This window comes from Strix aluco, chromosome 12 (assembly GCF_031877795.1).
Source record: "Strix aluco isolate bStrAlu1 chromosome 12, bStrAlu1.hap1, whole genome shotgun sequence".
Lineage (NCBI taxonomy): Eukaryota > Metazoa > Chordata > Aves > Strigiformes > Strigidae > Strix > Strix aluco.
The window spans coordinates 7,968,481-7,991,084 of record NC_133942.1 but is presented as its reverse complement, the minus strand read 5'-3'; the positions used below and the strand labels follow the sequence as shown (position 1 = coordinate 7,991,084).

Sequence of the window (22,604 nt, the reverse complement as noted above, 5' to 3'; positions counted from 1 at the left end):
TGGGGACGGCTCCAGCGCGGGGCTGGTGTCATCCAGACGCCCTGCCCGCCCCGAGCAGCCTGCGCGGCCGTCTCCTCAGTTCCCCGGGCTCCGGCTTTTTTTTTTTTTTTTTTTTCCTTCTCTCCTCCCAGGAGTAGCAGCGAAACGTCCCGTCCTGCCCATTTGGAAATGGGAACAAATTGCTCCTCCGCCTTACCTCGCCCATCGCATCCCATATATAGTCATATCGACGGTCAAATGGCAGGCGGTAGCGAATGGGAGAGCTGAGCCTCCGAAAAAAGCCGGGGGGGAGTGAGAGAGGGAAAGGGGTAGGGACGAACGGAGGAGGGAGGGAAAAAAAAAAGCCCTTTCCAAAAAAGTATTGGATGTCTTGAGGAATGCAGTCAGCCCCCTGGGAAAGTACATATCTGTGAGGCGCTCCCTGCCCGCCGCTCGCACTCCGCCGGAGCCCCGTCCCGCACGGCCCGTCCCGCCGCCCGGCAGCTCCGCGCCGCTCCCGCGGGGCCGCGGCTGGCTCTCGGACTCGGGGCTGCCCCGCTGCCTCTCAAGTTTTGCTTTCGGGTGGAATTCGCGCGGGGACGCGCCCTAACCCACCGCCGCCATGGATGCCATCAAGAAGAAGATGCAGATGCTGAAGCTGGACAAGGAGAACGCCCTGGACAGAGCCGAGCAAGCCGAAGCGGACAAGAAGGCAGCGGAGGAGAGAAGCAAGCAGGTCTGCACCGAGGGCCCGGGCGCGGCCAGCGCCGGGGCGCAAGTCTTTCCAGACGACTCCTCTCTCTCTCTCTTTCCTTCTTTTTTTTCCTCCCCAATGTACCTTGTTGTATCCCACACCAACCCCCAGAACTGGCTGAACTTTTCCCAGGGCAGAGCTTCGCCCTGGCAGCCCCTGGCTGGAGGTTCCCGGCAGGAGGCCGGGACAGCCGCATGGCCTCCGTGCCTTTGTCATGGGGGCACGGGTGGGAGAGGCGGCCTCCAGCACCTGGGTACCAGTGAACAGACGTGCTGCGATTTGGCAAAGGACACTTAAAACTGTGTTCGCCCACTCCAGCACCACCCAGGAGACTTGTCCGATCCACCTGCCCCCCCTTCCCTTCCAGATGCGTGTCCCATTTTCCTGGCCTTCTCCAACCCCCCTCCTTTACACCTGGGGCTTTATTCGTTTGGGGGAGAGGGGCACACTGGTTGCACGTTTCTGGGAGATCCTGAAGGAGGAGGGAAGAAGGGAGAGGGATTTCAAAATTAATTTCCCACTTTTCTAAGCCCAGGGAGAAACATATTTGTGCATTGTATTTCCTCTTGTGCGCCTAGTTAGAGGATGACATTGTGCAATTGGAAAAGCAATTGCATGTGACGGAGGATGCAAGGGACCAAGTGCTGGAAGAGCTACACAAGTCTGAGGATAGCCTCCTCTCCGCAGAGGAGAATGCTGCCAAGGTATCGTGCCCTTGCCGCAAGCAAAGAGAATCTAACTGTCTCTCCTTCTCTCTCTCTCTGTCCGTCTGTCCTTTTCTGTCTCTTCTGCACTTGCACTTCTCCCTTTGCACGATCACGTTGCCTGCTGCACCTTTTCCTGCCCGCCCTCCCCTCTCCACCACTTTCCACCCGTATCACAGCTGGAGGACGAGCTGGTGGCTCTACAAAAGAAGCTGAAGGGCACTGAGGATGAGCTGGACAAATACTCCGAGTCCCTTAAAGATGCACAGGAAAAGTTGGAACTGGCTGACAAAAAGGCCACAGATGTAAGTTACCCCCATCCCTTCCACCACCCCCCCCAGTACAGAAACCACACGCTCCCTCTGCACGGGACACCCAGGACTCCTACCAAGCAGCGCTCCAAAGCTTTGCTGAGGGCAGGGTCCAGGAACCTCCTGGGCAGGGAGGTGGGAAACACAGCACTGCCTCCTTGCATGAGGTTTGCACACTATCAGAGCATTTGATTTGGTTTCTGCTCCCTTGACACGTGCTTTTCATGTGTAGTTGCCGCTCTAGACCTCTAGATGTGAAAGTAAGGAAAGGGTGGATTGTCCATTCAGGTGGTGGGGAAAATGGCTCAGGCTGGAACAACACTATTTCGACAGTAATGCGGAATCAGAGAGTTAATAGCAAGTAGATCCAGGAGAGAGAGATCCAGAAGAGCAAGGGCTGCTAGTTTGTCTTCAGGAGAGCTGTTTCTAAGCACACATGCATTAGAACTGCTGCTAGATACTAGTGTGGCTCACTCAGGTCCCTGAGATAAAAGATCCTCTCCTTGGGTTTTTTTTCCTGGAAATCACTGGAACTGTTTCCCTTGTCAAAGAAAAGTTCAGTCTCGTCTGAGAGAAAATTGTCTGGAAGATGATACTTGCTAGGTTTGCAGTTCAGAGGACAGGGCTCCTGGGAGCAAGCTGGGAGATATATATAGCTCAGCACTTTATATGGTAATAATGCAAGAGCTTGTGCCTCTCCCAGGCCCTCATCCCACCCACCTGTCTGCCCCTGACATGCATTTAATGGATTGCATGCATGGAACCATGCGAGTTTCTTGTCTATGCAGTTAAGATCCAGGTCTCTATGGCTGCTGCTGCTGCTGTACAATCCAATTCTGAGGAGATCTCAGGTCTGAATTACAGGATTAGGTGAAACCACAGTATTTCCAAAGCGATGACCATCCTTTTCCTATAGCTCAGCTTTAAAAATTAACCTCAAAGCCATAATAAAAAGAGGAGTTGCCACAGATGAAGCAAACAAAGTATTTGAGGAGGAGAAAGGATGCTTTTAGAAGGGAAAATGTTACCAAAAAAATCTTTGCATGAAAGTCAGCATGCTTTCATCTTATTTTACTTCTAAAATGAACAAAGGATAAAAAAGGTTTGACTTTAGTATGGCAATTAAGTTGTACAGCTTTGAAAGAGAACTCAAGAACTTAAACATAAGCGTGCATAGGAACAGGAGAGGGATTCTGTGTATAATGTGGATCAGATGTCTGTCTTCTTCTGTGCATGGCTGCATAGATGAGAGGCAGCTTCCTAGCAGGACGTTTATTTAACTTGTTCAAAGGAACCGCATATAGATCCAGGGGAGATACTCCTTATAAGGAAAGGTATGCAGACTATTTGGAAATAGCTTGCCTAGGATGAAGGCAGGAGAAATGCTACTAGATTCCCTTTTTGAAATGAAAGAACTTCCTAGCCAATCCCAATGCCATTTTCCTTTGCTGGAAAACAGTGTTTGGAAGCTAGTTGAGGGCAATTTTACGTGCAGTCATCCCTCAGGCAGAGGGGTAGGCAAGTGTCTGGCTTGTTTTCATCAAGGTAAATGCTGTATTTAATGGTATGCATGGAATATGTCTGACATTTTAAAGATGTCGTTCTTTTTTGGTGATGTGTAGTATCTTTGGGGCACTGCAGTTGACCCAGTATTTGCCCTACTAGTTTGGATAGTTCCAAGCCGTAGGAAAAAGACACGGGCAGGGCAGGGAGTGCCGGCTCCCTAGGGTGGACTCTCGTTACTCGGGAGGATGAGGACACCTGACCTCGCAAAAGCCGGGCACATCCCCCGAGCCCCGGAGCCACCTCACCTGGGAGGGGGCAGGCGTAGCTCCCTCTCCCCTCCCCGTGGCTCGGGGGCTGGGCTAGGCCGGGCGCTGGGCTAGGCCGGGCGCGGCAGCCGCCGGCGGGGGCCGGTTGCTCGGGGTCACTTTATAACGCTCACACTGGGGCGGTTTAGGGGGGGAAGGCGGGGCCCGGCCCCAGCAGTTGCGCCGCCAGGGGGCGCTGCCGCCCCGGCGCTCCCACCTGGCGACGGCCGCCGCGCCCCGGTCCCCGCGGCCCGGCCCGGCCCTGCCCAGCCCCGGCCGGCACGGCACGGCACGGCCCGGCCCCGCCGCAGGGCTCTCTCCCGGCTGGGGTCGGCCTCCCCCCGGCGCCTTCCCCCGTGCCCGCCCCGGCGGTGCGCCGTGCCGCGCCGCTCCCAGCTCGGTGCCGGCAGCCCCGCCCCGGTGCGCGGTGCGCTGCGGCGCGGGGGGACTTCCGGGGCTGAGGCGGGCGGAGGGAGGGAGGGAGGCGGTGCAGGCCGGGCCAGACGCGGGTATGGCGGCGATGAGCTCGCTGGAGGCCGTGCGGAGGAAGATCCGGAGCCTGCAGGAGCAGGCGGACGCTGCCGAGGAGCGGGCGGGCCGGCTGCAGCGGGAGGTGGACCAGGAGCGGGCCCTGCGGGAGGAGGTAGGGCCGCCCGCTCGGCTCGGCCCGGCCCGGCCCGGGGGCTGCGGCCCGGTGGGAGCGGGCGGGGGCGCCGGGCGGGGGTCCCGGGCCGCGGCTGACCCGCTCCACTCCCCGGCCGGCGGGTCGGGCGGCTGCTTCCTTCGCCGCCGTCTCCGACAAAATGGTCACCTGCGGCCGCGGCGCCGCCCCGCGCTGCGGGCGGAGGCCGCTGTTCCCGGCGGGCAGGCCCGGGGCCGCAGGTGAGGAGGAGAGGAAGGGGTCGGTGCGGTCCTCGGTACCCCAGGCGGTGCGTGGGGCAGACGGAGCCGCGGTGCCCAAGTGGAGCGCACCAGGTCTGCTGGCCAGCACCAAAACGCTGAGCTGGAATGAGGCTGAATTTAAGCAAGATGTCTGAGATTGGGTGCTTTGTATTCGGTTCTGAACAAGCTTTTACGATTTGTTTTTTTTCTTTTTGCAAGTGCTAGTTGTCTGCTTATCCCATCCAAACGAGTTGAGCTATGGGAAAGTCAGTATGCCGACTGTTACATACTTGGGACTGAACCTGAGATGGCCACATCCGAGTTCTTGCCCGCAGTACCTGAAAACACCACGGCAGTGTGATCATATGGCCCCATCTGTAGTGTGTTCAGCTAGCCAAAACCCCTGGCTAAGATAGGAAAGGAACAGTAGGCATGGTCTTAGGCAGAGACAAGGTCAGGTGCGAGCAGCACAGACTCTCGTAGCAGAGAGATGCAGTTATGGGTGGCAGTTACAGCAAAAAACTGATAGGGCTGTTGTTTGCCTTGCCACTGACCTTGGGGAATTCTAGCAGCTGTAACGTAATGTTTCCTGCTATAAAATGTACGGTGTCCTTTGCAGCAGTTCTAGTGTCTTCCCTGGTCACATAGAAGTGACGCAAAATAACAAATTTCTTATTCACGTAGTTTATTGCTATAGAAAAAGCGGTGATTATTGGATTCCCTTATAATATGGGGCTTTCTGCATATTCTGGGCGTCAAGTTCAAAGGAAGAACCTTCTGATTTCTTGCAGGTGATCTTCTCAAGGAGCAAAACATGTTTCCTTACACTTGTGTAACTGCTGCATTCTTACAAACTGCTTCACATATCCGTTTTTCTCAGTGAGGGGTCATGTCACAGTCATTAACATGTTTCATAAGGGTTTCTGTCTTGAAAAAAAGTGCACTCATTTTCTAAGCTTTGTGGAGTAAAGGACACCAATTTTCCTACTTTCAGTAACATGTATTGTTTTAAACAACATACTAAAGGATTCCCATTAAAATGGAAAGCTTTGCGGTTACCTTTTGTGGCAGAAGGAATAATGCTGGAGGAGTCTTCCCATTAGAGCTCAGCCACACTGCTATAAGGCTCAGGATCCAAAAGGTTAATGTTTGTCTCTTCCCTGAAGTTGGTTTACGCAGATGATGCGGAATTCTGCAGAGTACATTTACATGGTATTTAAGTTTTTGTTTGGAGGGGTCCGTGCTGGGATGAATAAAGGCAGAAAACTGAAATCACAGGCACATGTAGTCCTGTGCCTTTTCTATATTGCTAGCTGTGTATGGATTTTTTAGTTGTCGCAGCTATATTTCTGCATGCTCGAGGAGGCAGGCTTTGAGAACACTGCAGCAAGCAAGCTGAGGTGTGAATCTGACCCTTCCCTTAGTGTAATGCCTTACATGTATAGCATGTGACTAGCTAGGGTGGTTTTGTTTTTTTCTTCCTGTGCAAGGTACAGATAGGCAGACAATGAAAAAGCTAAAGCTGTGGCCAAAACATATCACAGCTTACAGCTTTTGATTGTTAAACCAGATTGTTAAAAGTTTCAAGACTCTGACTAGCAGCTGTTGCCTTAAAAAGAATCTCTTCTGTTTTGAGCGCACGCACCTCAAGGAGCTGTTGGTAATCACATTTTCAGAATGCATTTTTCTTCCTTCTTCTGGAAACCAGAATCTCTTACAACGGTAATGATTAACACCCGACGGTAACTTATCCATGTCATTGCTCATTGTAAAAATATGTGGTGTATAAGTGCTATGGCAAAAATGCAGAAGGTTATGTTTGTCTGTTAGCTGTGGGAGTGCCCCTTAATGTCACTGGGGTTTTTTCCTTCCTTACCATATAAGGAGAGAAGTCCTGCTCCGCAGAAGAATAACTTGGGCCATATAAGGCTGGTTGGTAAACCCTTATTGAGTTACTGGAGCAGGAAGTGAAAACTTGAACTTTAGTCACCCTGTGTTTTCTAAGCATATTGTATGCTCTTATCATGATGAGGAGTCTTGACATGATAATGATTAACCGGTGACATTACATATTTCCCAAGGGTTACATTTATGAAAGGTTATTTTCTTACTCAAATCAGAATGTTCAACTTCTTACTGTTTAAAACCAGCAGTCTGAAAATTTGGAGTTTGGTTTAGGGTACTACTGCTTGACATAGCTAAAGATTTTATATTTGGGTTAATGTGGATGAAGTCTCTTCTACTCCTGGTTCTACATGTTCACTGCCAGTACTCATTAATGTTCAAATATATATTTTCTCCCCTGTTCATGTGTTACTTCCAATCATTCTAGTGGGGCAATGTTACTGTTATGTCAAAGGTTGTTTTACTTGTCTGGTGTGTAAGTTATTCTTACTTGTGCTATTTACAACAAAATTTTAGCTGTGGCCAACTGTATCCAGCTGCCTTTGGTTATTAAAAGCAACAAATAACAGTTCCTTAAATTTTTAATTAAAGAAAAAGTACCAAACTGATACTTTTGGTATCAGTTTCTTTTCCTAGAGGGTTGTTTGTGTCCCCTCCCCCCCCAACTAGACATCCTAGGAAATTCAGACATGTACTTCCTCATATATAGCAAGACTGCTTGCAGTACTAATTAAGAGTAACTGTAATTCTTGGAAGTAATTAACTTTTTAGAATAATGACCGTTTTTAATATATTTTGTGCTTAATAACCTTTTGAAAGAAATAAAGTTTAGTAATGAGGCTACTATGAGAAGTCTGCAACTTAAGCAAGTATAGATTTGAGAGTGTCAGAAGTAAAGGCTTGTAATGATAAGAGGCAGATGAATTGCAAGTGTTATATGGAAGATTAAGCGAACAGGTAATGCAAGAGAGGCAAATCTAGGCGAAGTTTAAGGATGACAGTATGGGAAAAAAAAATAGATGTTTTAAGTGATTGTTGCCTGTACCAGGGCCCTTCTGAGATGTAGCGTCTGCTGATGCCCTCTTTGTCAGCTCTTGCATAGCTTGCCTGTAAACAAAACTTGTGGGTATTCGGGCATTTCTTAAATGTTCTCATGCTCTCTCTGTGTCAGCTGTCTCATTGCAAATGCTGATCTAGGTGTATTTTTGCATGTTTACACTGAACCCGTCTTATGGAACTCAGGGAAATATCGGGACAATTATTATCAAAGTATGGCAAAAGGTCATAAAGAAAGGATTTGGGATAACATAGAAGATTTAGGTAATTGGTTTGTGTTGATTTGATTAAAAAGAAATAGAGGGGGGTATGACTGTAATTAGTTTATCTCTGCAAATACAATAACAGAAAATGTATAAGGAACAATGCATAATTCTTCCAGTGCAGTTCTTCCTAGTACAAATTGTACAGTGCTTAATGTGCTTCATTTAAAGGAAGGATTAATCACTTTTTCCTCCGTTAAGCAATAACTTCACAATTCATTGAGGGCATGTACATCTCTGTGTATGGGCTTTTTAGTGGAGGAAGTCAGAATTTACTGAAGTGCTGTTAAAAGGCACTAGCAGGTACCTGGGATAATCTTTTGCGAGGGGTGATGTGTGCCTTATTACGAATTAATTTCTGTTCTTCCTGTGCTTAGGCTGAGAGCGAAGTAGCTTCTCTGAACAGACGCATCCAGCTGGTTGAGGAAGAGTTGGATCGGGCTCAGGAGCGTTTGGCTACTGCCCTTCAGAAGCTGGAGGAGGCAGAGAAGGCTGCAGATGAGAGTGAAAGGTGGGTGGGGCCACTCTTGAATGGATCATTACCCTTATGACAAAGATGATAATTGTCAGGGTGTGGGTTAGGGAAATAAATTAAACCACTCCTATGTCTCTGAACATGTGTAATCCACTCTTCCTTTGCCTACATGGACTTCAGTTACAGCTTGTCTGTAGGGATGTCCAAAATGTGTAGGCTTGAATTCTTTTTCATGTCTCAGTTGTAAAGATAAGATTTAAGTGGGGTAGGGCTTCTGATGTATCATGCCACATCCTGGGAAAACTGCTTGGCCCAGCCCAGACATCTCTATTTGGATGGCAGCTTTTTGAGGGTGATGCCTACTCTTGTATTGTTGGGTGATTCTTGATTTCATTGTGGGTAAAAAATCTTACCTGGAGAATAGCAAAGTGCTGGAAGAGGCTTTGGTTCTCTTGTTGTCGAGACCGGTACATGAAGGTGAGCAAAAGAGAGAGAGCATGATAATTCTGTCAGATTTAGGCTGGGATTTCCATAAGTGCTTAATGTAAGTAGGAACTCAAGACTTGTGGCTTTGGAAGATCTTCTCTTTTACTTCTACAAATTCTATTTTACATCTGTGATAGTACCTTTTGTTGGGAAAGAATCCTATGTATTCTGCCTGTGTGTTTCTACCTCACTAATGATCCAGCCTGTTGAAAAGAAAAGCGCCTGGAACTCACAGTACATTATGAAATAGTTAAGAGAATTTGGGTCAAACATGCATGAAAGAGGCAATATGTAATGTTTCCTGTTATGAAGGAGTTAAATTTTGCTTGTGCAGAGCACAGAGAGCTTCAGTGCTGTAGGGCTCTGACATGGCAAAATTCATGGGACTCTGTTTGGTCCATAAATATAATGCCTGTCAGTCCTCTAGGGGTTGTAACATGATGTTTCACGAAGAGCGTAAAAGCACAGATGTCTTTAGTCATCTTATTAGGTCTTTAGAAGCAAGACCCTTTATTTACCTTTCTATAAGATCAGTTTTCCTTCCCTGAAAATGGGGAAGTGTACAGTTGAACTGTGGTAAGAGCTAAACAAATTAAATTTTCTTTCTTCTTAAGACATGCTTCTTTCCTTTGAACTCCTGAAGTGTGAATGCACAGGACTAGATATATGGTGTGAAGAATCAAGTATCTGACATGCTTTGTTCACCTTAATACACCTGTCTGAAAGTCACACTCCAGTAGTAGTAGAGATGGAGATAAACTGGCAAGCCCCGAACCTTGCATTTCCTGTTTTTTCACGTCTTTCAGAGGAATGAAGGTCATTGAAAATAGAGCCCAGAAGGATGAAGAGAAGATGGAAATCCAAGAGATCCAGCTTAAAGAAGCTAAGCACATTGCTGAAGAGGCTGACCGCAAGTATGAAGAGGTCAGTTCTTGAGTGCAGGTTATCTGTTTCTAAAGCCCTTTAGGCTGTGCCTGTAATTAATAACTATTTTAAGTTTTTTTTCCCCTTTTACCTTTTAAGTTCAAAAGATCACACCTCTTTGCAGCTGTGGAAGTTAAAATGGGCACTTGGATACCTCAGGGGACAAGGTGGCAGATCTGTGCTCAGATCTTTGCAGTAAAATGGTTGAGAGTATTCCCTGGTCTCTTAGGGAGAAAAATATTTTTAAGTTGCCTTTTGGTGAATGAAAGAGAGGTCTTGAAAAATGTCAGATAGCAAAAGACTCGAATAATGAAGATGTAGCACAATCAAAACTGATGTGTTGACCACAAAACGGAGAGGCCCAACTTCCAGTTTTGTAGGTTCTAGAAACAGGTGGTGTGTGCTGCAGCAACATAATATCCCTGATTATTATTTGCCTTTTCTTGTAGGTGGCTCGTAAGCTTGTGATCATTGAGAGTGACCTGGAGCGGGCTGAGGAACGTGCTGAACTATCAGAAAGGTAAGTGCTGAACTGCCCCGAGATGTGTGTGAGGTGCTACAAGACAACTGTAACAGCATGAAACATTGGCAGTACACTGTGTGTTCAGCTCAAAGCTATGTTTTGCTCCTTTAATGGTTGAAATAAATGGTCAGTGCCAAAGTAAATGTGTTCGTATGTGTGTGCGCGTGTGTTTTGTCACTGCATGCTGTACCTGCACACTGATTTTGTGAATGGCTTTTGTGCATTTCATGTGTTCACTAACAGCCAAGTCCGACAGCTGGAAGAACAGTTAAGAATAATGGATCAAACCTTGAAAGCATTAATGGCTGCAGAGGATAAGGTACTGATACTAATAAACAGTTTTTAGGTTTAACTGCAACCCAAGTCTTTCAGCTTCCATAGACAGTTAGCTCACTCAGTAGTAACAAATAAGTCCTCGCTACGCTCTTTACTCTCTTTGCATCTTGCTTTGGTGGTTTTCTTTGGTCTCTTTTTTTGTTTATTTGCTCATTTTTACCTTTAAAACTGATCTCTTGTGCAGCCAAAAAGAAGCTGAACTGTCTCACATGTAAAGGTTATGTAAATATTTCTGTGTAAGCCAAGGGCTGTAGGTAATTTCTGTGTGGTCGTCGTCTTAATGTACACTTGAGATGGAATTTGGCATCGTAAAGAATTGATTTCAGTCTGTGATGGATTCAGCTGCTTTTGAGGCTGTTCTTTTGCTCTGTAATTGTTTTCATTTTTCTCTATCTTTTCCCCCTATTTCCTCCTGTTTCTTTTGCTTGACTGAATCTTCCATCCGCCCCTTTCCTGCCTTCCTTCTGAAATAACAGCAAATGTGCTGAGCTTGAAGAGGAGTTGAAAACTGTGACCAACAACCTGAAGTCGCTGGAGGCTCAGGCTGAGAAGGTAGGCTAGAGACTTATGTGAGAATGTGTCCCTTACGTTGTCATCTGGATTGGCCTGTGGGGTTTTCTTTATATGCAGCATTTCAGCAGGGCCTTTGTCTATAGAAGCATTTGGGCTTACTACTCAATTTGTATTTGGCTCTTACCATTACCTAGCATTCCTTCTAGTTCCAAAAAGGTCAGTATGATTTGACCACATGTTCTGTTAAGTAGTCTGACAGGATTAAATATTATTTATAGAATGTTCCTCAAAATGGCACTTATGTGCTAACGTTAAATTTCTCCAAATGCTGCTCCTCTTTAAAACTGTAGTACTAATTTCTACTCAAACTTTCTACTGTATAGCACTGGAATATAACTCAAGGGCAATTTGGCTCTTGTAATAAAATGTGTATTACCACAGTCTGGTAAGTGGAATTAATTTAGTTATACCCGTTATATAGTTGATCTATTAGAAGAGATTCTCAAATGTGGTGTTTTTTGGTATATTTAGAACATCTGGTCTAATATCAGTGATCCTCTTTCTAATTACAGTACTCGCAGAAAGAAGACAAATATGAAGAAGAGATTAAAGTCCTGACTGACAAACTGAAGGAGGTAAAATTAGAGCTGTTCTTTACAACAGATCTTCTAATGCAACTTTGATTCTTTGCATATAAACACTACTTTGATGCTTTAAGGATGAACATGTCACATTGGAGACAGTTTAGTGTTAAATGTCTCTCTTAAAAATTAGTATCACTTTATTATTTGCCTCCTCTCATTGTACTTTTTTCCTCATTTGAATTGTTGCTCCTCTATTCATAAGTACTCTGTATGCGTTTCCTGAAATAATCTGTATTTGTCTCGACTTCAGGCTGAGACCCGTGCTGAATTTGCTGAGAGGTCAGTAACCAAGCTGGAGAAGAGCATTGATGACCTAGAAGGTATGGGGCTTTGTTTTTCTCACTTACTGTAGAAAGACAGATCTTTTATTCTCCTGTTGGTTTTTTTAGTACCCAATTCTACTCACCTAACTTGTCCTGCTTATATAAATGGGTCTGCCTAAAGAGTAAAATAGGTAAAATGTTTTCTGATTTAAATGTATTGATAACTTAAATGCTTCAGTTGAACGGTGTTTTGCTCTTGCCTGTTTCTTTTTCTCTCATGTTCTCAAGACTCCTTTCATTTTTTTTTTTGCTTTATACTCTTCTACTTGGAGGTATGTAAATGTATAGAGTAAATGGTTAGGTGATAAGTATGATTGTTATCTTACTAAAAAGCTGATGAAGAGCTGTGTTATGTTTGTAATAATTAGGAATGTAGCAAGCTAACCTAATGTATTACTGCTACAAGTGTGGGTCAGGGCAGGCATTTTGTGTCATGGAGCAGTTGCTGTTTTTCAGTAAAGCTAATGGCTTGCATACATAATCAGAAGGACAGCTTATTAAACTTCAAAGAGTTAGTTTTAAGGTTTTGATAAATCTTTCAGGACTGCAGTAGAGAAGTAGAATGTGCTTTTTCCCTCCAGAGACAACAGTTCAGTAGTGCTCTGTAATTAAAAGTTATATGGAGCTTACTATTTAGATGTGTTACACTAAGTCTAGGATTTTAAGAAGCTTGATTGCTTGGCATGGCAGGCTGAATTCTGCATAAAGAGTATCAAATATCTAGGTAGCTGCTGAAAATTTATGATCACTGACTCGGGAAGGAAGCAGAGAAGAAAGATAAATGTTCAGAAGGAACAAAAATCGCTGTAAAAAACTGAGTTTATGACATCACACAAACCAGAGTGGCATTAAAAAAAAAAAAAAAAAGTGGTAGAAAATAAATGGTAACATTCTCCTTGAGACCCATTTTTGGATCTTTTCTCCCTAGCTCCTGTGTGTTCTCCTAGTATGCTTTAAAACAAAAATCCAGGCAGCGAAACATGGATTTTGCTTCCCTTGTACACTATCTTTCCTTCATTTTCTCTTATCTCACAGGTTGCCCCACTGGCAGTGCAGTTAATGAACTGGTCACATAAAACTATTCACTGTTGATTTTTTTTTTTTTATTCTTCTCTAATTTTGTAATTTTTGTTTTGTCTGTCACAACACCTCTTTCTGTGCGCTCTTCCCCTTTCCTACGGCTTCTGGATGGTATCCCATGCCACCACCTTCACATTCCATCCTGTGATCACACTCCATTTCCTTGCACACCTCTGCCTTCCCTTGGGGGAATGTTAGATGAGCTATATGCTCAGAAACTGAAGTACAAAGCCATCAGTGAGGAGCTGGACCACGCTCTCAACGACATGACTTCCATGTAAATGTCTTCCCAGCTTGCCTGCACCTGCTTCCCTGCCCTCATTGATTGCGCGGTTCCGGCCTTGTGAAATTACACTCCCTCTGTAGCGGGAGACGCATTCCTTTAGCGAGACTAGGTGTACAAAATACCATGAACAATTTCTTTACCGTGGCAGAGTGTGGGTGAGTGTTGTGCCTAGCCTGGTAAATACTCATGGTGATTTTGTAAGCTGCCTAATAAGCCCGTGTTTATTCTTTCATTCTGCATCTGCAATCTTTGTGTCTTGTGGCTGCCCTTTGTTTGTAGCTCTGCATTTATCCTTTCAGTTCACCTCTGTTCAAGCATTGTCTACCAGGCCTATCGTGTTCAGTTTCCCAAAGAAAATTGCCTCAGTACGTGTTGCATTCAGAGTATATTCTTCTGGCACAGTTTTTCTCTGGCAAAGTCCTACAAAAGTTTCAGAGAAATTTAGATTTAACTGTTTTCTCTATTAATGACAGTGGAAAGTGTTTATCTAAATTCCCTTAACTGATTTGAAGAATTTTATCACTAAATTACAAGTGTGGAAATTGAAATAAAATTCTTTGTCATTTAAACCCATAAAAGTGCAATTGAATTGTAGGTTGCTTCTGCATATTTTGTGGAGAGTAATAGTAATTTAATTTGCATATACCAAAAATGTGGTAATACCAACTTTAGTCACAAGGAGAAAAATAAAGATTGTATTAGGCAGCAGGAATGCAGGAGAGTGAACAGTTGTAAGGTGTGACTATAGTCCCTGCAGTGTTTGATACAAACTGACGACTCTTCCATCAACCTAAAAGTCTGAACAGAGGTCAGCTGTGCTAAATCCATCTTCCCATGCTCATATGTTTTATTTGCATGAACCCTGCACGGTTGGCATGGGAAAGAGGAAGAGTTGTGGCTCTCACGTGCTTGTGAGGTGTGATGTTTAGTCCCAGCATTGCCTTTTGGAAGTTGGCATGCTAGCAAGGCATAAGCTTTGCTCAGAGCTTGAAATGTATTTTGCATGCACCCATATTTTAAACGTTTTTTCTTTGCCTTTTTTTCAGCCCTATATCTGTTCATTCCTCCCTCTCTCTCCCAACTTTTTAGTAGGGTCTAATGCTTTGATTTTTATTTATTTATTTTTTTTTTAATTCCCCACCCCTCCATGGCTTTTGCTCGGTGGCTTATCAAGCAAATGGCTTTATTTTCTCCTCCTCTGTGTACAGAGATTACAGTATTTCTTCAATTTGCGTTATTTCTAAATGAAAAACAGACTTTAAAATTCACTCTACTGGTACATGAGGACATTACTGCAGCATTCCAGTCCCAGCATGGTGTGCTGTTTCTCCGGTAGTCATCTTGGCATGCTGGGCTCTGCTGTGCTCTTGCTTCTTTTTTGGAAGTCTTTACTGCACCTTTTTTATTTCCTACCTTATCTCACTTTTTCTTTTCATGCAGATAATTTTCTTTGCTTCACTTCTCCAAAGACATCTTCATCGGGTTGGATAAAACATCTTTCCAAGCTTTGGATGTTTCATGGGTTCATTGTCCTGTCTTCTAGCTTAGTTGACTCTATTCCTCTAGCACCTGTCTCAGAACATGCTCTGTTTGTGCTCTGCTGTACAGAAACTCTACATCTCTCAATGTAAAATAAACATCCCAGCTGTATCCCTTTTGCTATTCCCTTGCCTTTTATTTATTTAAGTAACTATTTCAGTTATTAATAAAAATTGCTTTTTTTGCCATTAGGGATTTAAATTTTTTTGGTGTTTCCTTTTTTTTTTTTTTCCTGCAAACACTTTTGCCTGAATGTTGACAATGCAAAGCCAGTGATACCAGTCTATAGGATGAGAATACTACTCTTGGTATTTTGAGGTCAAAACTGACCAGTTGTTATGTTGGTCTTTCTCAGTCTGATGCAGATAAAATGACAAATAGATGGAATGGGAATTTTTTGAGTTGTTATTGTTAGGCCAAAATCTGCAAGGACACTACTTCCTTGGGGTCACTTGGTCATGGGAGCATGGCTGAGAGAGCAGTTAAGTCCTTGACACCAGTTTTTTCACTTTAAAGTCTGAAATTTTATCCCAGCTTGATGCTGAAGACTTCCTGTTTTTATATAAGTGTGTTTGTTAACTTAAATATTTGAGACAGATTTAAAAGGGCAATATCAAAAACTTTCAGTTCCTTTTTTTCACCCAAAAATACTCCTTTAAATGTCTTGCACAAAAGTTTTCCCCTCTTTCACACCTCAATTACTCAGCAAAGATGTTGCTTGCTAACTTTGTTGTTTTTTTTTTTTTTTTTCAATATGATTCTCTTGAGTGGCATGATAGGATTGGAAGTTCAGCAAGGAGATTTCAGTAGCTTTCCACTTCTGTGCTTAGCTCAGACTTGTGAGGTTGAATTACAGACTCATGAGAAATGTTTCAGAACTGGAGTAGGGAAACTAATTACACTAATAACGAAATGATTCTGCTGCAAAGTGAAACATACAGATTTCAGGTTTGAGACCCTAAACATTGGCTTTGGGCTGATCTGGGAGTGCCTAATTAAGGATGAAACATTGAATACTGACACCTTGCTTTTTTGTACTGTTATTTGCAACTACAGAGTTTATTGCATTATTTTAACTTTATTTTCTTCACAATGAAAGAATTTATTTTCCAGTTCACATTGAAGTGAATCAGTTTAGATGGGACTGATTTCTGATTATGCCTGTCTCTATATATATTGCTCAAGTTCCTAAGTCACCACAGCTGAATAAACTCATCGTAGCATTGCTGGGTTTTAGTTTTTTAGCTTATAGAATAATGTAAATGTGGCTTTCTTGTTCAACTTCAAGATTATTCGGCAGGGCAGTCTGTGCTAGACTTTCTCCTGTTCCCAAAACCTGTTTTCCAAATAAGGCTTGCAAATGAATGCATCATCTTCCCCTCTGCCACCCTTAGAAAACTTTGTCTCATCCCAGTTTTCTATCCCATGACACATGTCCTAGTGTTGCTGGCTATGGGGAGAAGCCCAAGTACAGGATATGTGTCAGCAGTCGCAGGTAGTCCAGATAAAGTTTGATAACTTACTATTCATTAGTTGCAATACAGTAGGTGGGTTTAAACACTGTGTATTGCAACTGAGAAGTAAAATGTGTAGTGTGAAGGTTAACCAAATATAATGGGATGAGCATTTGTAAAATGACTGAAGCTAAATTCACAAATGCAAAAGTTACAGGGAATATGGCAGGTGTCACTTGCCAACTGAGCCAGAGTAGCTTATGCTACAGCAGCAGTGTCAGCAGTGTTGTTTTTCCCTCTTATTCTTTGTAATACTGTTGTTTCTTAAGTAAAAAAAGCAAACTCTAATGTAGGAACCTGGTAATTTTTAACACTGTAATTTTGAACATCAGTATTTAAATCTTCCCTTTTCCTTCAAACACATAATCAGTTCTCTGCACTGTAGGGTGATGAATTGCTAGCCAGAGTACTGGAAATGGGCAGTGCAATGCAGATACCCATGTAGCTGCATACAGAATTCCTAGCTGGCCCTGCTGCACTGATCTTGACTCCATGGAGCTGTTGTGATTTCTCACTGCAGTGTATTTCAGCACTCTCGTCACTGTCGGACCTGACCTGTGCATGATGTTGTACATCCCACAAAGTCTGGCCACGTGTAGCTAGTCATGTACATGAGGCTTGTTGACAGGAGTGCAAGAGAGCTCTTATGTCTCATTTGCCTGGACTCTCTGCTGCGCTGAGGCTGAGCCTTACTGGGCTGCACCAGAGCTTGAACTCCCTGCTTGGCCTAAGGTGGCTGCCTACAGAGCCAGCCCTTTGGCTCCGTCTCTGTGGTAAATCGCAACCTGCACAGACTGCCTGTGGGTAATCAAGGGCTGACTGTACACTCGGTAAATGCTTTCCATGCTTCACCTGGGGGTTTTAGTCTCATTTTGGATGTTGAGAAATACTGTAAATCTCTGCCTCAATTAAAGAGAGGAGTTTTCTGTGATGAAGGTAAGCATCAAATTCTTAGTTCAAATTATGTTGTCATGTTTGAATAACAACTAAATACACTTCACCAAGCAAAGTGTAATTTTAGTTACTCTGAGGTTTTGATGTTTTTTCCACATATATATGTGACATTATCCTGATAAGAGAGACAAGACCCAGTTGTTACTGGTCCAAGATCAGAGCTCTGAAATATGCCCTGGTTTTACTGACCTGGCTGTTGGAGTTTGGGCTGGGGAGGAAGCTGCACAAGTATGTCCTACAGACCAGCTCACTGCACAGCTTTGTCATTGCTGTGTCCAGAGCCTGCAGGGGAAGAGGATTTCTGTGGAAACTGTTGGGAAGCTTGTGGAAAAGAATCAGAAACAGTCATTTCCTGTAGGGAAATAATCTGAGATCAAGAGGTCAGGAGTGCAGTTTGAATCTAGACTGCTGAGAAGAATATGGACAATTTGAGAAAATCAGACAGTCAAAAACTGTCTTGGAATGTTCTTTCACTCTGCAGAACTCTCCCTAAATGCACTGTCACAACATAGCTATGGCTGTTCTCTTTGAATGTGAACCATCCTGTCTGTCTGTTGTATTTGAGCAACACAGGTTTTCATGCTTCCATTTCATTTTCACTGAATGTTTGGGTTTGTTTTCTTACAAAGTACAGCTGGACAATTTAAATGTATCAAAGTGTGTTGATACCAATAACAGAAGTATGTTTCACTACCAAAAATACCATTTCAGCTGTGAGATTCCACAGAAAAGGAGTACGGGCTGAAGTCAGACCTAGTGCTAGCTGGCTACCAGCATGTCTCCTGCTGTTACTTACCCTGGTTGTGACACAGTTGCCTGCCTTCCCTCCACTGACAGATGAGGTTTCACCACATCTTAAATAGTTTACAGAGGAAAATGTCACTCATAAAACAAATCTTCCACACGCTGTACGTAAAGATTAAAGCAGGACTTGGTGGTTCTAGGAATATAGCTGCAGTTCTTCTATTTCTGTTCCCACTTACCTGTCTCAGCTGTTCCCAACAGAAGTCTTAGCCAGTTCTTCAGAGGTTATAATAGGTGTTCCCTGGAGTAGCTATTTCATTACTAGAGTTCTAGAAAAAAAAGGTAAAATGTTTCTCTGTGTGTTACTGAACTGTCTGTGGTGTGACCAGTTTCTTTATTAACTCTTACTTAACTGTTTTCTCTGTCTAATCTGTCTTCATTCTGCCTCTTTTTTTCCCTTCTAACCTGCTTGCTGCCTGTACAGACCAACTCTACCAGCAACTTGAGCAAAACAGTCGCCTAACTAATGAACTAAAGCTGGCATTGAATGAGGATTAAACTTTAGTGTGACTATATTGTTAACTTGTTTAAAAACGGCTTCTTCCAAATTTCCTTAAGAATGAATCAGTAAATGTAGAAATAAGCAAGAAACGTAGATATTCATTCTTTCAGGCTGTTCATTCTGTGGTAAATTAATGGATGAAATTCTCAGTTTCTGTTGGGAAAAATATGAAAATGCTTCTGGATGAGGCTTTTCATTATCTGTATGTACACCTGTTTTGGAGGAGCAGTAAGCTCTTTGGCTGTGCAGTAGCTCCTTTCCACTTCAGTAAACAGCTATGGCATTTAGCTAACAGTATCCAAAAAGTAACAGAGAGACATCTGGTTTACCAGACATGAATTGGTCCTGAGATTTTTAGTAGAACATGGATAAGACAAAAACATTCACCAGATTCATATTTTCGTATTTCAAACCAACACAAAGAATACTTACAGCTGTTTTGTTACCTGGAGGCTTTAATACAGTAATTTTGCATCGCTATGAATTGGGCTTGTATTTGACTTTACAAAATTAAAAACAAACAAAAAACCAAACTAGGAATGGGAGCTCCATCTGAAAATACCCGGTCAGTTTAAAGGTATGCTTGCATTAGTATGAAGTTACTATTACTGAATTCTGGTAGGATGCAGCTCTAGAACATTGTGCTCATTTATTGTATCAAATACGTGTGTTAAATGACTGTCCTATAAAAGTGTGCATGCAACATAAAGCTACTAACTTTGATTTTATTTATTTTCTAGAAGAAATACATTTCTTAAAAGTCACTTCACTGAAGACTAGATTAGTTTTACTTTTTTCTTTGCAAGTTCTGGATTACATGGAACTTAAAGCATCGATCTGCAAAGACCTTAATTATTTTCTTTATTGCCCTACTTTAAAAAAAAAAAAAAAAAGCCATTCACTATCCCCTATTCCTATAAGGAAGGAGCTTCCAGAACATGCAAGAATCACGTCTCTGTTGGCGGTGCATTTTCTTAACAAATGCAGCTGTAAACAGTTCTAAACTTGCATTACTTGCAGTTTGTTTTATTAATTTGGAATTCTCTCTAGTTGTGTTGTAGATAAATACTCTGGTCGGTATTTATGAGCATGCACATTTCTTAACTTTCTAAACCCTCCAACTGAAATGATGATTGCATGTCTTCATGTTCTGAGAATCCGTGCCTCCAAAGAACTGCTATTCATGTTTTAATTTTCTAATCCCACAACAGAGAAAGTGGCGCATGCCAAAGAAGAAAACCTTAGTATGCATCAGATGCTGGATCAAACTTTACTGGAGTTAAACAACATGTGAAAACCTTCTTAGCAGCAACCACATTATTTGTTTTATTATTTTTACACCTGCTTGCCGTGAAACCCCATAAACATGTCTTTATTTTAGTTTCACCACAGTCACAAGAACATCTGCTAAATTATCAGGCAGGGGTCAGGGAAACACCAAAATGGGCAAGCCATATGCGGGTTAAGCTATATTACTTTATGGTTTTAACGTGCCATTTCCCAACAAAAATGTTACCTACACTTTGTAGAGAGTTCAGCAATTCAGTATGCTTAGTCTTTTGAAGAATCCTGGCTGTGGCAGAAAGTGTCCCACCTCAAGTGCCAACTACAATTTTTAACAAGAAGAATGATTCATGTTCAAGAGATATCAGATGGAAATGGTGCTAATCTGAACAAAAGGTTCTACTGAAGTCTTTTGTTTGATATCAGACAAGTCAGGAGTTGTCCAGCACAGTAATTTATTTTTATCAGAATTTTATTGTCCTGTGAGGATTTGGACTTTCTGTGCCTTCTAATTCAATAAAACGAAGGTATGTAAGCAACAGAGAAAAGTGAAGGCTTCTGGAGGTCTTAAATTGTGTTCTTGCAACTCAATACAGAAGTGTAGGTCAGCATTTCACCTCGACTGTTCATTCAATTGTATTTTTCATGTTGAAATGAAAGATCCAATAAATTCAGGAGAAAAACATAAATTTGGAAGAGATTGTTTAAAAATGTATTTTATTTGTGTGGATTTGGGGGAGGGGGAGGAATTTATAAACCGATATTCGCCTCACTTTTTTTCACACTTTCTTTGAGCAGTTTTAAAAGTATACCTGTATGTAAACATTGTATAATGATATGGAATAAAATGCACATTTTAGGACATTTTTTAAATTTTGCTCTCCTGTGATTTGTTTTTCATCACATTAGCTTCCTGTGTGTCGCTGTGTACAATATGCATGTGTGCAGTGTCTCCTTGGGATACACTGTTAGACATTGGCTTTCAGTCCCTTCTGTGCTGTTAGGCTAATGTATAAAAACGCAGTGAAATGCAGTGTTTTGGACTGATGTGGATCTGCAGCTGCTAAGAGGAGCCCTTTGAGGGCTGTATTGCAGGAACCTGTCCCCATCACCTCATCGTATTCCCAGATGGATGCAGAATGCAACTATACCCTGATGGATGATGGAGCTTTCCAAAATTATTCATTGTTGACCAAAACTGTTTTCAGTAAGATCCTTGCAGAACTCCCATGGACTTCTGTAGGAAATGAGCCCTAAAGGCCATGCTCTTGGAAATGCTACCGTGTATTTGTACATCTTACCTGTTAATATGTGTTAATTTACTTTGATACAGTGATAAACCTTTCCCAATGATGTGTCAATTTCACGAGAGATCCTTTCACCCAACTTTTCACTACTGGTTGCTGATTTCTCTATGTGTAGGTATCTTCATTTGAATTACGAGGTCTGTCAATGACCCACTTCAGAACTTCAAAAATAATTCTTATACCTTATTGTTCTATAATATATTGCTGGAAGTTGATGCTGTCCATCCTTCTAGCAGCAAGGGGCTTGGTAGGAGACAGGTATAAATAACCTTCCGGATCATCAAAGAATCTCTTATTAGTGGACCCTTAGCAAGCAACTGAAAACAAGTGACTTTCTCAGCAGCTGGTGTAGTGGTGAAAGGGTAAAGCAATACATAATAATTTTAGATTAAATGGAAGTTGGAGGGGGAAGATTTACTTGCTGGTGTGGGGGTCTGGCTTTTTTTGATTTTGTTATAAAGGGGAGAACTTCGTAACATTACAAGCGTTTGTGTGTTTCACTGACTGCTGCTAGGTTGTCCTGAATGGAAGGGATGAGATCCCTGTCTTCACATTTCCCTTTAAGTGTTTTTGGGAAGCAAAATATGTGTTACAAGGCTCCTACAGTTCGTTAAGCTTATACTGGAGGCCGACAGTCTAAAGCTCCAAATAATAGTTGTGCAGAAGTAAATTACTCTAATCTCTTTCTCCTTCCTTAGCACAAGGATGAAATGTCAGGTAATTGGGCTCTAAGAGTTCAAGCCTCCGTGCGGTGTGGCTCTGAGTGCTGGTGGTGGAGTCAGTAGGGCTGCTCCCAGTAGGAAGTGCTGTGCTGGGTAGTAGTTTGTAGGGTAGGGCCCAAGGCCACCCAGAGAGTCGGAGGCTGAACAGAGAAGTTTCTGGCACTTGGCCATGAGCCTTGCACAGCTGAGTGTGCTGCCTGCTCCACTGGATTGCTTTTATGGTCCCACGGTCTGTGCTTGGGTCCTAAACAATGGGTCTGAGGTCAGACCCTTTGCTGTTTAAAATTGCTGGCTTTCCAGGAGACCACAAACTGTGTTGTGGTTTGGGGAATCTGAATTAATCTCCTACTGTGTGTAAGGGTGAGGAGGTGGCTGTGGTTTTAATGTCTTTTAATGAGATCGTGTCACCATCAATAGGGCAAGCATGCGCAAGCAAGAAGATAAGAATTAATCTGAAAAAAAATCTGTTTGTAGAATAGACTTTCTCAAAGTGCACTGTTGCAGATGAATCCATAAAGCTTCATAATAGGTAAATAAAAGCTTTCCAGTTCTGAGGAGAGCTGAAGGGAGCAGTGAACGGAAGGGTGAATCAGACCAAGTGGCTTTTTTGCTGACTAGCAACAGACACATAAATAGGTATATGGATGTATTTGCTGGAGCAGGAAAATTTATTTCTACCGTGTATCATAAGCAACTACCCATTATGGTTACTTTGCATGCAGT

The 22,604-nt window shown here is 43.1% G+C and overlaps 1 protein-coding gene across 12 annotated transcripts; it reads left to right on the top strand.

Annotated features, from left to right (window-relative positions):
• The first annotated feature begins 426 nt into the window (after positions 1 to 426).
• TPM1 (tropomyosin 1) lies at positions 427 to 20,725 on the top strand. Of its 12 annotated transcripts, none has more exons than XR_012624933.1 (10): positions 431 to 715; positions 1,617 to 1,742; positions 8,043 to 8,176; positions 9,433 to 9,550; positions 10,000 to 10,070; positions 10,317 to 10,392; positions 11,495 to 11,557; positions 11,817 to 11,886; positions 13,168 to 13,410; positions 14,696 to 14,905. XR_012624933.1 is itself a non-coding variant. In XM_074837945.1 (10 exons), exons 1-10 carry the CDS (start codon positions 602 to 604, stop codon positions 14,697 to 14,699), a joined length of 855 nt encoding a protein of 284 aa, XP_074694046.1. In that variant the 5' UTR covers positions 434 to 601; the 3' UTR covers positions 14,700 to 14,905. The 12 variants fall into 12 exon arrangements, 8 of the variants coding, with proteins under 8 accessions (XP_074694052.1, XP_074694054.1, XP_074694048.1 ...); XM_074837945.1 differs by lacking the exon at positions 10,317 to 10,392 and adding an exon at positions 10,886 to 10,961 and having other exon boundaries at positions 434 to 715; positions 13,168 to 13,246; XR_012624932.1 differs by lacking the exon at positions 10,317 to 10,392 and adding an exon at positions 10,886 to 10,961 and having other exon boundaries at positions 435 to 715.
• Positions 20,726 to 22,604: the final 1,879 nt, after the last annotated feature.